The 16144-nt window shown below is 39.7% G+C and overlaps 1 protein-coding gene across 15 annotated transcripts in view; it reads right to left on the minus strand.

The window, feature by feature from the left end:
* NPAS3 (neuronal PAS domain protein 3) overlaps positions 1–16144 on the minus strand; it is an 879538-nt gene that overhangs the window by 63843 nt on the left and 799551 nt on the right. For all 15 annotated transcript variants that reach the window (XM_055291566.2, XM_055291567.2, XM_055291565.2 and 12 more), the window contains one exon: positions 3875–3993. In XM_055291566.2, the coding sequence (XP_055147541.1) occupies positions 3875–3993 (119 nt within the window). The remainder of the gene's footprint in view (positions 1–3874; positions 3994–16144) is intronic.

Consider the following 16144-nt stretch of genomic DNA (forward strand, 5'->3'; position numbering starts at 1 on the left):
CTTAGTAATATGTTTGCATACGTCATAGCAGGAACTCCAGTATTTGAAGATTTCACCACTGTGAAGAGTTTGAAGACACTGAGCATTATATAAACATGACAGATTTTCTCTGTTTGCTTATGTTTGCCAGTCTAGGCTGTCCACTGTGCCATTAGAATGAGGACATCATAACGAGTGTCAATAAATACTTTGGAAATGACAGTGGAGCTGGTGGGCATTTAGAAGAGATTAGACAACTGAAAGTCCCATGCCAAAGGCAACTATCCTCCAAAGACAGGAGCTAAGGAGGCGACCCAATTAGTCTTCCCTTCTCTAATTTCCCTGATTACATATCTTCTTTTACCCCATGTGCTATACCTAGCAAGTTCCCCCAGACATAGACCTAATCAAGAAGGCAGAATCTATGTGCAATGCAATTTAAATGAGAGCTGTGCTATGCTCTGTGACTAACAGTGAGGCCTAAACAACAGGGAAGCCCCTGAGGCATAAAAAGTGGCTGGTCCAGATAACATGCTACTGTGGATTTCAAAGCAAATGAGGACAGAAACAATTGAATGTCAGCTCGTATTTGGGAAACTTCACTGGAGAGAGGGCGACTTTCCTGAGGAAGGGGGTGTGGCAAACCCTGCAACAGCAACTGCCATTAGCAGATGCAGATTGGTATTTCCTTGGCTAGAATTCTTGGTGATGGGGAGTGTGAGTAGGCATGGAGTCCTGGAAAAGAAGTACATCTCCGTCACTCCTTGGGGGCATTGGAATCACCAAGCACCGATACACTAGTGCAGTGGGATACGGTGAGCCCCAGTGGGAAGGTCTTAATCAGGCGAGAAGTTTTTCTTTTAAAAATTTAAGTTAATTACTTTTTCATATGTTGAGGTCAGCTCATGCTGAGCCATTCTTGGGACTTAATCCTTTAAGTAGTGAAGCAGAGGGGCCAAGGGGACAGCCTTGGAGGATTCGATTTTGGTGCTTCAGTAGCTACTTAAGGGCTGTATGAAAATGGGCAAAGTATTTCACCTATTAAGACCTCAGTTTCATCACCTGCAAAATGGACATAATAATAGAATATAAAATTTGGACAATGCCTGGCATAATCCTGTTGTGTGGATTAAATAAGTGTAAAGCGTGTGGCACAGTGGCTGCCACAGAGTCAATGTTCAGTAAGTGGTACTTTTGTTCCTATGACAACAACAGATAAAGTGATGGAGAAAGTTACAAAGGTCCATGTGCCAAGATCACAAGAAAAATGGACAGAAATATAGTGGCCCGCACTGAGCAAAGCTTGACATCTTAGGACCTTTATGGGAAAAGATGCATACAATGGTAATAAATTAGGGGGAATATTGGAAGTACAGAGAAATGATTATCACTGTTTCTTTTTATCTGTGTTTATTGTGTGGTGGTGGGGTGATTACCAGTTTTACTGGAATGTGTTAGAAGCTGCTAGATTTACTTACTGAAAATGAACAGATAAATAGGGATGTTATTCAGCTGTGTCATGCCATGGGCTCTCCTCAGCTCTTCCACTAACTTTCAGACAAAGTTAATTAATGAGGGAAGTTCACTGCAGATGAGGAGGAGGAGAGGAAGAGCTGGATCTGCTGGATGATTCATCTTACTGGGGAACAGAGGATGAATCAACTTTTGTTGGTAGTAGTTCTGGGGAAGAGAGTAGGGCATCAGCTGGAGACTGTCATGGTATCTTGAGAAAGACCTGCTGACAGGGTACGTCAGGGGAGTATGGTCACTTTAATATTACATGATTTGATGGGATCTGGAATAGCTCCTAACTCTTTTCCAATCCTGGATATTCAAGGTTGCACTTTTACGTCTTTTGTTTCTTGAAGGCCCATTCTTACTGCAAGGCATCTTTAATCCTAAGCCCAAGTTGCTTCAGAAACATCTTTCTTCCATTTGTTTGCATGATGGTCCCTTCTCATTCACCACTCATAGGTGACATCCCACCTCCTCAGCGTGACCTTTTGTAATCTTCCTATTTAAAGTGGCCTCCTGCCCTCATCAGCCGCCCCCTCACACTTTCTTTGCTATCTGCATAGCAGTATAGCCTAGTGGTGAAATGCATGTTGTGGTATGGAGCTGGACTCCCCAGGTTCAAACCCTGGCTCTGCTCCTTCAACATGTGACATTGAGAATGCTAACTAGTTTTCTATCCTTAGTTTCTTTGTCTGTAAAATGGAAACAAAAATACTTTAGGAATGTTGTAAGGGCTAACACATGTGAACTATATCATGCCCAGCATATTGCAGTGTTCTTAAATACTGGCTGTTATTAATTTTAGCCATCATTACTTTATGATCTCTATGGTATGAAAAAATTTTTAATCAACATTATCAAATAATATTGAATTATACTTAATATTGCTTTTTGAAACTATATCTCATTCCTGTCACCCTTCTTCCCTCCTGGGGTGTGCCCCCTCCAAACCAGTAAAAATGAATAAAGGTGAAGAGAGAATCCTGAGAGACAGAAAACAGAAAGGAAGCCCCATGGTTCCTAAAATCTGAAATGTAAAGAATGTGTCTTTCTAGCATTAAAATTATAAGAATCTCAACATCTGTGGTCTGCTTATAGAATTCCAAACTTGCTAAGGCTACATAGTTAGCTAATGAATGCAGCAAGGCAGGGCAATAGAAAATGGTCCTAAGGATAGGGTCTGTTTTCTTTCCCTCAATGCACTCCTTTGTAAGAAGCCTCTATTGGGTAGAGCTAGAGCAGGTGGAGCTGCCCCACTTGCCTCTCCTCTGCATCGCACCTGCTAAAGGTTAAGGAGGCTCCACTCGTGCCTTTTAGACTCCAGGACAGCTCAGCTAAAGGTCGTTCTTGGAAGGATCTGCTTCCCCACCTCTCTTGTTTTTCTGAAGAATTAATATCAAAGAAAGTGCCCGACTCTGACTTCTATACAGCTGCTAGTCTCCTGATGGCTTAGGTAAGGCTTTGAAGGCCTATTGATACTGGCTGTTACCATCCCCGATAACACAAGTCACCTTACAGAACTGAACTATCAGAATTTCTAAATTCTAAAGCTGGGGAAGGTCACAAGGGCTGGCCACATTGATGGCACATGCCATTTCTGTTTGCCCTCCCACAGATAATCAATATTGTTTGAGATTGGTTAGTGTGTTGTAAAATTGATAAGATTCCGGTTGCCAAAGGCATTTCATGAATTTCATAGGTCTTAATTTATGTTGCTATAGTAACTGAAACATTGGAATTTCCTGAGATTAGAAGGCTTTTATATCCTTAACCTTAAAATGATGATAATGTAGATTTTGACTGTGGCCTTGGTCTTTGCTTGTGAGGAACTTATGTATATCGAGTATTCTATGAATGCTAAGGTGTGACTGCATGTTCCATAAATACAGTTTCGAAATTCAGGTTTCTAATATCCCACCTGATTTTCTCGTCTATGTGTACAAATCTCAGTGGTTAAGATGTTATTAAAACGGACAGCCTTTCTCTAAAGAGAAAGGGAGAATTTGAAGGGGAAAGTGAGAGAAGTGGAACTCTCTAAGTAGCAGTCCTAGAGCACTCATCTTAAGGACTGATATGAAATTGGCTCACCTTCTCCATTAAAGTGAATTTCCAGCAGGTGCTGAAGCACTTGGCATATTTTTAATCAATGTTTTAAGAAAAGACACTATATTGGGGCTTTTAGTGCACCAGCCATGTCTGAAGTGAGAAGGAGAGGTGTAAAGAAGCTCCTGCCTTGAGACAGGAAGATGACGAGGAATCCTATGGGCGCCTCAAGATCACAGGTGTTCATTATATGGACCTAAAGCAGCTGGAAAATTCAATGCAAATTACCTAGGACCGGCCTGAGACAGCAATGTCTCCCCTCCCGGAACCAGCTTACCTTATATCCTGATGATTTGATGTGCACACCGCGTTTGGTCAGAGTAGATTTCATTCGGATGAAAAAGGAACGCTCAAGAGTGTTGTCAGTGGTTAGCAGACTGGGGCTGGTTGACTCCACTGAGGAATACAAAAATACAGACACACATGATTTAGATCTTTACACAGCCCCTCACAGCTACAGCTCAGGTGCAATCCTTGAGTTCACTAAAAATAAATGACTGATGGGTGCTAAGAGCAGTAGTAATCAATTTACCTCATTTAGAAAATGTTTACTTTGCAGAAAATAAAAAAGAAAAATTAATGTATCTAGAGTAACCTCGTTCCAGTTTCTAACAAGAGCTTTTCAGGCCTTTTCACTTCCAGCAGCTGCCTAAGTGGGGTCTAGTCGTAAGTAACTGCAGTTTACTGGAGGCTGGGCTGGTGCACATGGAGAGAACTGTCATGAAAAACAAGGACCCGTAGATTTATGAGGTCAACCAAGGTACAGGCAGAGATGCTTCTGATAAAGGGTAAGGAAGGCTTGCTCTTTGTGCTCCCCGAGAATCCATTCTTGTGCCATTTGCCTACTGGGAGTTCGGGATCCACTATCAAGGTTGAAGAGTCATGTCCTGACCAATGTCCTCACCCCTCGGAGCTGGTTTTCTTCATCATGGGGGGTAAGAAGCATAAATAAGACATGGAGAGATAAGAATGGGAGGTATAGACAGAAACAAAAACTACTCACGATATCAACTTTCCATTCCTGTCACTTAACAGCAGCTTTCAGCCCCAAACCCCCAAAAAGGAAACAGTCTGTTTTTCCACTTCTCTGCTTCTGATATGAGGAAACAATGGTTTCCTCTCTTAAACAAGATAGTCACTCTTTCCTTTTATATGCTTTTAGACTAAGTAGAATGTTTTTGCTTATGAAAGTTAAAATGGTAGTTTGCAGTCTTGCTGATGTAAAAACACCTTTATGCAAACAGGTCAGAAGGCAATGTAAAAATCTATTTTCTTTAAAAACCAGCTTCCAAGGTATTTTATAAATTTAAGTGTTTTCTGGCAAAGAAATTAATTTTGGGGTTTTTAAGCCTAATAAATACCCTAATTTATACTCTTCTTAAATACTATTTTAAAGTTTTTCTTATTCAAAAGTAAAAAAAAAAATTGTCCAAGAAACAATTTCTTTTGAGTAGCCCTATGCTAATGCTAATTTTCTCTGGAGTAAGGGTAAAGAAATATGTGTAATAAAGAGATTTAAGAATTAAGTATACGTGAAAACAGTTATTAACAATAGAAAAAATGGGCAAAACAGGTTTTAAATTTTAAGTATGAAATGCATTCCATATATTTCTAAGGCTGAGTAATCTCTTTTTCCTATCAAACTTGATGCTCAGATGAAAGAAGAATGAGAACTACTGTAATAATAGAAACTTGCTATCTGTGGTCTGGGGCTTTTCTTCTATCATTTTTATCTTAACATGACTATGTTTTCCTATTTTTGTGGCATTTCTATTCTGGGGTGATGGAATCACTGACAAGTGTCCCTTTCTTATGTGTCTCTCTTAAGGTTTTCCTCTTTTTTTTTGTTTTAGAGAGCATGAATCTGATGTCATTTTAAATGTACAGCTTTTTATCACTCGAGGGAAAAGCAGAGCCATGTTATATTTAGTACTTTCATTTCTTCTGATTAAATATGAATTACTATGAAATTTTTCTCATCATCTAACACGCCATAATACGCCAACAGCTTTTTAATACACTATATAAGCACAAACTTCTGCTCTAAGAGTTTAATTTGCCCCTCTAATCCAATCACATCAACCTTATTTCTCTTATCAGAGATTCCCATTTTGAATTAAATGAGCTCATTAGTTTTAATCAAAAGCAGAGAGATCAAAACTTAAACGTAAATGCTTTAGATCAGAACTGTCAGTCAGCCGTGCAGTTCTATTTTACTAAAACACAAGATCAGAGACCCTTAGAACCAATTTTTTCTCGTAAGGGATGCCGAGAGCTTGAAGATGCTATATCCTTTTTTTTTTTTCCTCCCAAGGACAGATTATACATTTAAGGTTAGACTTAATTTATAGCAGTTTTTTTCATCCTGGTGGAAATGGAAAAGTATACCAATCTACTGTTGTTCCTTTCACATTTATTGGCACTGGTCCTCAGAGACTTGAACTAACGTGAAGCCATCAGAACCACACCACAAACTCAGCCTTAAAAATTCAGCTCTGTTCAGCAAGATCAGGTTTGCAATTGCTGCGGAAAAATGAAACTTCCCAGAGAAGTGAAATCTGTTTTAGGGCTGGGGTCCTGGAGCCCCTGACCCAGCAAGGAAGGAACTACCAAACTTGTAGAAAGGGTGGGTAATGCAGGCATTGTGAGAAATCATTGTTTTCTGTATGGAGAACTGCACAGTAAAACACTTAGAGGGCACATTAGAGACCACAGCATGGGTGCTTCCGGCTGGGTGAAGATGCAAGCTTCACGTGAGCTGTGGAGCCAATCACGGCATCGTGCCCTGAATGAGGCAGGAGTATGGCACCGTACCACATGTTGCAACAGTAATTGCCTAAACATACAGGGGCAACGTTAATTATACCCAGGACAACTGGTGTAAGAGGAGTGTTAAGGTCGGTTTTGCCCCAGTGAAGCTGATATTTAAAATCAAAACTAGTCTTCAAGCTTTATTTCAAGAGCACGGGGTATGGAGAGTCCAAGAGAAGGAGACAGGGCAACCCAGAAAGAGATTGGTTTCTGATGACAATTTCTACTGAAATTCCATATGACTTCCTACTTCTGAGGACAGGGGCACAAGTAAGGAGCCACGTTTATTATAATAAAGTTATTCATGGCTCACACACCATGGTCATGGGTTCTCAAGGGCTAGCAAATACACTTGGCTTATCCCAGCTGTGACAATGGTGTCTCTCATGTGAAAAGACAGATTATCTGCATGTGACAGACAAAAGAGAAGCTTTTGAACTGTCTCACGTGACAGGCGTGATTTTGATGAAGGTTCTACGGGGGGAGATCCAAGGCAGCACAGCCTTGGTGGTGTGTGATGCCACTGTGGCACTGAAAAGAAAGTGTGTGTGTGTGTGTGTGTGCACGTGCGTGCATGTGTGTGGGATGAGGTGAAGAGAGGATGAGAAGATGCAGTAGTGAGAAAAGCCTCCTTAGGAATAGTGCTCTATAAAGACAGTGGAAACAGTTTTAGTCTAAGAAGCCTTTTTGAGTGCTTTCTAGATATGAAATGCTTTTCTGTCAACTTTTTGAGGCAGGTCATAATTGTTGCATGCGCTGATAAGAAATCTGGGGTTTAGAGAAGTTGTGTCTGCTGCCTGAGACACAGGAAAAATCTACGGGTAAAGCTGGATTAAGTGGTCAAAGCCCAGTTGTGCCCAGCTCTGCCCTATGAATTATAAACTAGGAGCTGAAAAAAAGAACAAAACCTACTCAACTAAAAGCTAAATAAAGAAATATACTCTATTCGGCTCAATCTCAAGGTCTCAACTTTTTAATAAACCTAAATTATCTCAGCTCTTGAAATGTCAGTTTTTGCATATTTTGTAAAATTTACAGGAAAATTTACAGCAAAAGTAGTAATAATTTTTATGTTGGCAAATGCCACCATAATGTGAAATGATATCTGAATTACTCCACATCTGTTCACGATTCCCTAGCTGGTGGTGTGGTTGCTGTTCCCCTTGTTATTATGTAGGGGCAGGAGGCGGTAAAGAAGGCAGAAAGAGGAGGTGTCTGAGAGCCACCTAGTTTTCACTGGGCTGAAACTAGGGCCAGGTTTGTTTGGAACACTTTCAGTATTCTCTCCAGGGTCTCTGTAAGAGTATGAAGCCAACGCCTTTAAGAAGGGCCTTTCTCTCTCTGTCTCTGTCTCTCTCTCTCTCTCTTTTTTTTTTTTCCAAATGAGACAGGGTCTTGCTCTGTCACTCAGGCTGGAGTGCAGTGGCGTGATCCTAACTTAATGCGGCCTCAAACTCCTGGACTCAGGCGATCCTCCTGCCTCAGCCTCCTGAGTAGCTGGGATCACAAGTGCGTGCCACCACACCTGGCTATTTTTAAATTTTTAAATGTTTTTCAGTATTTTTTGTAGATGGGGTTTCACCATGTTGCCCAGGGATTCACAGCCTCGGCCTCTCCAAGTGCTGAGATTACAGGTGTGAGCCACCGTGCCCAACCAAGAACCTTTCTTTTTCAGTAAACTTCAAGTATTTTCACTGTAATTAAAGTGTCAGAACCCTCCAGCCGCCACCAAATCCTGATGTGTGAGGGAGAAAAAAAAAGTTTTGAGAAATGTTACTCCTCAAAAGTAAGTAAGGTATTTTTCCTTTTAAAGGAGAAGTGGAGTTGCCCTAGGTTCTTAAGACACGAAGTTAAACATATTCTTTTCCCACATCATTGCCTAAATGAATCTTTTCATTTTTAGGTGTTCTGTGCACACAGGACGAACTAAAGAGCAATTATCCAAAATGACTTTCACAAGACAAAAGAGGTGTTGGTTCATTTTGCAATGATCTTGATAAAGCCAACTTGTTCCACTGGCATATGCTGTCAGCCTTGCTAGAAATGGATGCAGTTTAGGACTTTAGAATGAGTATGTATCCACTGGGATTTGTCAAGTTGGTTTTTTCCTTACAAAATTTTTCCTTATACACGAGAGGACTGCACTTCCTCAGCCACATGGAGTTAGGGATGCTCATGTGGCTTGCTTTGGTCAATGAAATGTGAGCAAAAGCCACATGTCACTTTCAGTTGGAATTTTCAAGAGCCAGTTATGATGTGCTGCCTTCTCTTTTCCCCTGCCATGGCTACTATTAACAACGCCACCAGCCTGAGTCCTGGAAGACAATGTGAAGCAGAACCCCTGCCAATCCTTACTGAAATAAATCTTTGCTGTAATTTGGGGATTTTTTTTTTTACTGTAGCATTAAGCTAGCCCATACTGACTAATACAGATACGAAATCTTTATTATTTATTCTTTATTTGAGTCATTTATGTTTCCAAGTTCTCCCAGATAGGGGCAGAGCAAGAATATGACAAATGTTTGTCTGACTGCAAAGATCATGAGGTTGCCAATATACTGTTCTTACAGTTATTTATATACTTACTTTATCTCCATTTAATCTCTTTTGCTAGATATTTGAGGGCAGCAGGGCTAAGATGAGTGTAACTTTGATGCTGTATAGCACTTAGCGTGGCTCCTTTTATACAGGTATCCAGATATCTACATCTATATATTGATAGAATCTTTACTCTGGGTATATTATTATTATATGTCTATTTAGATATGTGTGTATGTCTGTATATATATCTATATAGTAACTAATATTCACTAAATACTGAATTTAATAAGATCTTCCCAGCCTGGGTTCCGAAAAGCAGGCCAAGCATGGTAAAAATAAATCTTTCTCATAGAAATTATCCCAGAGGATTTTATGTTTATCCAGGATGACATCTGTGGTAGTTTTAAAATGCTACAAATTCTTCAAAACTCCTCCTTCTAAAAGGTGGAGCTACTACTTCTCCCCTCGAGTGGGTGTGGGCTAAACTTGGTGACCTGCTTTTAATAATGAGCATATGGTGGAATTGATGGCGTATGATTAGCACAGCAGCTCCCTCCTTGCTCTCTTGGGTCATTCACTCTGATGGAAACCAGTTGCCACGTTGGGATGACACTTAGGCAGTCAGTCTTACGGAGGGGCCAATGTAGCAAGGAACCGAGGCTTCCTACTAACAATCACTTCAGTGATTTTAGAGCTGGATCATCCAGCTTTAGGTGAGCCTTAAGATGACCGTGCTCCGGCTGCCATCTCAATGGCAACCTCATGAGAGACCCTGAGCCAGAGCTACACAGATCAGCTGTTCCTAGATTGCTAACCTGAAGAAACTATGTGAGATATCTTTGCTTTTTTAAAAGCTGTCAATATTTGGGAGTAATTTGTTATCCAATGACAGACAACTCATGTAGCATTAATGTAGAACCTCTTTTTGGAAAAATCATAGCCTTTTTTGGATACGTGATGATCATGTTCACGGATAAAACTATGGCCCAGTGTGTCCATAACTGGTTGAATTTACGTGTGTAAGGCACACTACCTGAAATACTGATTTTTATAAGTAGGGTCTATATTTTCAAAAGTAAATGCTCAATTGATTTTTTTAAAATGGGAAATTTGCAAAAGATGTCATCGATAGTGCCACGTACAAGACTGTAAGATATTGAAAGAAAGGAATGATGTCTTACTTGTTTCTTGTTGTCTCTCTTTCCTGTTCTCCAGTCTTCCTTGTGCCTAGGATTGTGCTTTACATAAGTAGGCATTCAGTTACACATGTCAAAATAAAGTGACATTCAGATGCTTTCTTCTAAGAAGAATTCTTCACTTTATCCCTGTCACTCTCTCACACACCAAACAATATCAGGTCCCAAGAAGGCTTTTTCTCTTGAGGGGAGGGGATCATTAAATCCTCTCCTTGTATTCATCTCTAAGGAAGTGTTTTCTGCAAAGTGTTCTTTTGAGAGTTCTAGGCCAGTGGGTTTGGTAGTTAAAGGGGGGTTGGCCTGATTTCTCCCAGAATTAGAGAATACTTTGTTCTCTGTCTTTTGAGAATTGGTTTTCATCCCACTGGCCTGTCTTCTACCATGTGCCAGGGCAATTCTGAAGCGGGTAACGGCTCTTAGTATACTAGAGTGTGATCCATGACTACTGGTGGTGAGGCAGTGCCTTCCATTTTCTGCAGTCACAAGTTGTACCGCCCTTTGCAGACAATGCAGTTGCAGCCACTATACTTTGGCTCAGCAGTCAGACTCCAGCTTCAGTGCTTGCTCTGGAGTCCAACAAAAATGTCTGATATATTTAAATCTCCTTAGGGCTGATTCCTGTCCCTACCCAGTTGTGAGTCTTCAGCATTGTTTAGAAACTTGTGAATCATTAACTGAAACTCTAGAGCATAGCTGTGAAAATAATTGTGATTCAATAATGATGTAATAACCTTCTTTAACAGTAACATTAAAAATAACCCACCTAAAAATATGAAAATAATAATCTGCCAGCCAATGCCACCTGTCAGCATAAACTCCCTGGCACTATCTGGCCTGTCTTGAATGAGAATCGTAATGCATGAGGTTGCCTTTCAGGTTTCTTGCTCCTGGCAGGGGTTACTACTTGGTGAGACTGTCCCCTGAGGGAGAAGAGAGTGTTTGCTGGCTGCCTGCTGCTCTGCAGTTGGTGTTTGGATGATACCACTCTGGGGAAATATACACAGTGTCAGAGTCAAGTTGCTACCAGTGGATGTTTCTATACACAACTACTAAGCAACAGGAAAGTTCAAGGGGGAAAAACTGAGTATTGTGAAGATCACCTTTGAGAGTACATGATATCCAATATGACCCATTCTGCAGCAGGCTGTGCACTCCAAAGGATGTGCCACATGAATACTGCAAGTGAGCATTTTAAATCTTATTGGAAACTCCCTATAAATGTTGCCACTTGAGGGATCTATTCTGGGAGAAAAATATAGCATGTCCTCCCACGATGCTGCGTGGATTCCGTTGCCAATATTGCATATGGGATCGAGTGTGGCAATGCTTTTATCACAACTATAAAGTGGTTATGAGCCAATTCTTCATATAAAACACAGTCAATAACATTGAGGGCTTTCCCCCCTTTCTGTTTCTTTTATTTCCTTCCTTCTTTTTCTTTTTCTTTTCTCTTTTTTTTTTTTATGACAAACATCATGTCAGACAAAGGGCATCAGGACTTAGTCTTTGTACTACAATACAAAATAACAATACATAAACACCTTTGTGAAGGCAGCTCGAAACCCCATGTTTTCTATTAAAAAGTCATGTTCAATCTTCACTGTTGATAGAACCAAATAGCTAACACAGAGAACATTGTATATCAGAAAGGTCAATAGTTATTATGAGCTACAAATATATTTTTTTCTATCCTTCAGGCTGTTTAGCGCGTATCACAGCATGAGCAGCTGTCTCCTTTAATGCTTTTAAAATTAGAATCCCAAAGAGGAAGAAAAAATTATGGTTGCAATGATTGCTCTTTGCTTTTGTAAGTTTACTTTAATATACTATTTTATATACATGAATCTTCTCTGCGGCCTATCCGTGGGGCAGTAGCTGGTTGCCAGTATCCAGCTGAACCACCCTGTTTATTTTTTTAACATTCTGGCCAAATCTCCATCTCAGGCACAGATGTTGTCCACGTACGGTATTTTAAAACGGAGTTAGATAGAGGAGTCTGGTTACAGAGGCACTTGCAAACACACACACATGCATTCTGCCTTTTCCTTGCTTTAAAGCTCGATTACTAACGACAATACCATGTGATGAGGAACTGCTACACAGCACAGGGTGAAAAATCAGGCAGTGATTCAAACCATCGGTACGCAAGTATCACTCTCCACGTGCAGGCATGTGGACTGAGAGTGCACCTTTTAATATTTTAAAGGTTGATCTTCTGGCTATCCCTGGAACTTCTTGCCCTTACTCAGCACATGACCCTAGAAGACAATATTGTAATTAAACCCACGTAAGCACACATCAAATGTTTTACTATAGCTCACTTTTTCTTTGTTCGGTTATTTGTTCAGTTACTGAGTAACTAGTGGTCTGGGACCATTCATAACAGTGCTTACCTTTTAGAGGAGGAGCAAAAATAAATACAATAATTTCAGGTGGTGATTAATGCTATAAAGAATAACAGAGAGTAAGAGACTAGAGAGTGATGGGAGCCACATTTTGGTTGGGTGGTCACAAGGGCCTCTCTGACATGGTGGCATCTCAGAGGAGACCAAGGCCTGGATGTCTGGATGAAGGAATCATGCCCATCTCCGTGCTCATGATTCTCATGGTAAATTTATGGCTCCAGATTGGTAAAAGGCTTTACAGAAAGCTATTATTTGGATAGCTATGCAGCAGTGACTATGAAATTCTAGAGAAGTTATCTTTTGAATTTTTGTCCAAGATGAAATGATTTGCCTTCAGTGTATGACTTGACATATAGGCCACCAAGGAAATACTTAATGGGCATGATTGATCAGCATGTCCAATGCTCTCAGATGTACCCACTGGTATTGGCAAGTCTTTAGGGATCTCCAGAGAAAGCAGCTTCAGTCAAAAAGTGGGATAAGGATACAGTGAATAAATGATACATTGCTCTTTGGAGAATGTTGGGGGTGAAAATAGAGACTTGAGTATGTTTACTGATGGAGAGGCCAGAGCTTAGAGTTGTCTACATTGGAAATGCTAATTGAAGAATTTAAACCCTAAGGGATATTGAATTAGTAACAGAGAAAGAGAGGGGAGCCTTTGAAATGGGGGAAATAAAAAGGAAGAATAAAAGAAAGTGGGAGGTGGAGGGAGAGAGACAGGAGTGTGACAGAAATGGTTCTGAACAACTTAACTTCAATAAAGTAAATAAATTTCAATAAAGTTGTTTGCTAAGATAAAGGAAGTGGAAGGAAGGGCAGGGTTTTGAGATCAAAGAAAGCCATGAAACAGCCCGTGTAGGGAAACCACCTGGGATTGATAGAAAATAAGCACTAAGATTATTTAGTAGCTAGAAGTTGCTGGCTTAAATTTCTAGAGATGGGAGCCAGGACAATGGGAATGAAAGGCAACAGGGTGAGGGATTCCAAAGGGTTAAGAGTCAAGTGAAAAGTGACGACATGATGAGCTGGAGACTAGCAAAGGATGGCAGGACAGGGGCGTGGTGACATGACAGAGGCAGGCAGTAGGGGCTTTGTTCAGAGAGTGAATTCTGAGAATATTGTTTACTGCTTTAAAAAGGTTTATATAAATACATATGTCCAGAGAAAATTTTGAAAACATGAAGTATAAATAAGAAAATTAAAAAAATCCCCATAATGTTATCATTCATTTATAGTCACTGGTAACCCCAATGTGTTTTCTTGCAATCTTATTTACCATTTTGAAATAAATTGATAAATTTATTTCAAAATTGGGATTGAAATAAATTGGGATTGAAATAAATTGATAAATTTATTTCAAAATTGGGATAAAACCTGTGTCTACTTCATCTTTTAATGTTAAAAAGTCATAGCTTACTATGTGGTAATAAGCATACTTTTATTTTTTATATTTATTTATTTATTTTTATTGTACTTTAAGTTCTAGGGTACATGTGCCCAATGTGCAGGTTCGTTACATATGTATACATGTGCTATGTTGGTGTGCTGCACCCATTAACTCGTCATTTACATTAGGTAATAACCATACTTTTATTAGACACTGTTACGGGAATAAATGGATGTTGGGGTTCTAGGGGCTTTGGCTGCAAATTAGTTTTTTTAAACAAATTTTTAAAGAACATTACAGTATCTGTATTTGTCCATATTATTACATCACTTTCAAACACATTATTTTTTAGTGGCTGTGCAATATTTCATTGCATGGTAATGAATTTCTTTGAAATTAATCTTTCAACTTTCTTATCTCTTAGGGTGAATTTCTAGAATGAGTATGACTGGGGCTGAGCTTTTAAAAAAGCTCTTAATACACATAGACAAATTGATTTCCATAAAAGTTGCACTGTACCAGTTTGCATGTCTATCAGTAATATTTAATGGTGTTCATATTATTGCCACCTTTAAAGATTTGTGTTCTCTTTTTTGAGAGAAAACATTAAATTACCAGAAGATAACAGAGACGATATTTACCGGACTCTCTGTGATAAGAAATGTGTAAAAACATCTCATATATTTTTAATATGCGTTTTTTGTTGTTTTTGAGATTGGCGTCTCACTCTGTCACCCAGGCAAGAGTGCAGTGGTACAATCACAGCTAGCTGTAGCCTCGACCTCCCAGGCTCAGGTGATCCTCTGCTTCAGCCTCCCGAGTAGCTGAGACTACACGTGGGCACCACCACGCCTGGCTACTTTTTGTGTTTTTTGAAGAAACAGGGTTTCACCATGTTGCCCAAGCTGGTCTTGAACTCCTGGGCTCAAGGGATCCACCTGCCTTGGTCTCCCAAAGTGCTAGGATCACCGACGTGAGCCGCCGCACCTGGCGATTGGCATTTTTATTTCTATTGAGGATGGATTATGTTTTGATACATATTTATTGGCCAGTTGAATTTTTAAATGAATCACATATTTATGTTCTCTATTTTCTAATTGGGTTTTTAGTGTTTTCCTCATCAATCTGAATCAACTACATATATATTAAGGATATTAACTCTGACATATTTCTTGCAAATACATCCCATTTTTTTGCCTTTTACTTTTGTTTATGATATACATAAATGCATATGTTTTAAAATTTTATATTGAGTAGTCTATACATTTTTTCCTTTGTGACTTTTGTTCAAATTTTTTAATAGGTATTTGAGATTTTGAAAATGAAGCCTGGTTGAAGTCCAAGGTTTGATCGTGCTACGCGTGCTAAAGATAAGGTAAAAAATTGGATATATATATTTTTAAGTTTTGGCAGTCAAGGAACTGTGTGTTGAATGGTTACCCAACATGGAAACTCTCATTCTGACATCCGTTTGCCTCCTTGAGCTGAGGGGTACACAGGAAGGCTGCACAGCATGAGCTGACATCTTTGAGGAAGTTCAGGGAGTGATGTGAGTGTTGATAGACAATGGCATTAAGAACAGAGAAAGAATGCTTTTCTTTTTCCTTTTTTTTTTTTTTTTTGAGAGGAAGTATTTAAGCAAAGATCTTAGGGAAATAGTGTGGAAGTGGCAGCAGAAGCAGTGCATGATGACCACTTCTCTTTCATACAGGGACATTCAGGGACACAGGACTCTGAACTGGACAGTTAAACTGGAGAGGGTTAGAGAGTAGTGGCTTCCAAGGAAGAAAGGTCTCAGTGGGGGTGAAGAGGCAGATGTGAGGCTTGTGGAAAAGTTAGTGGCTAAGGAGAGTTTACTCCTAATTAACCTTGCTGAATAAAATACAGGATACCCCATTACATTTGAATTTCAGGTAAACAACAAATGATTTTTTTAGTATGATTCAAATATTGCATATAAATTCCAAATTGAATGGGGAATCCTATATTTGGTAAATCTGGCAGCCCTTTTCCTAGAAGAATAAAGATTTAATGTGACACAGAGGAAGGGTTTTGCATGAGTGCGGTCTTATGCTTAACAGGGATGACAAATGGAAGAGTTTAGAAGATTGGCCTGAGATGCATTTCTTTAATGGAGTGAATGCTGAGTGACTGGAGCTTTCTCACTGGAAGGTACTAGAGAACTAAGCAATTATTGAGAATTC

Source organism: Symphalangus syndactylus, chromosome 9 (genome assembly GCF_028878055.3).
Source record: "Symphalangus syndactylus isolate Jambi chromosome 9, NHGRI_mSymSyn1-v2.1_pri, whole genome shotgun sequence".
Lineage (NCBI taxonomy): Eukaryota > Metazoa > Chordata > Mammalia > Primates > Hylobatidae > Symphalangus > Symphalangus syndactylus.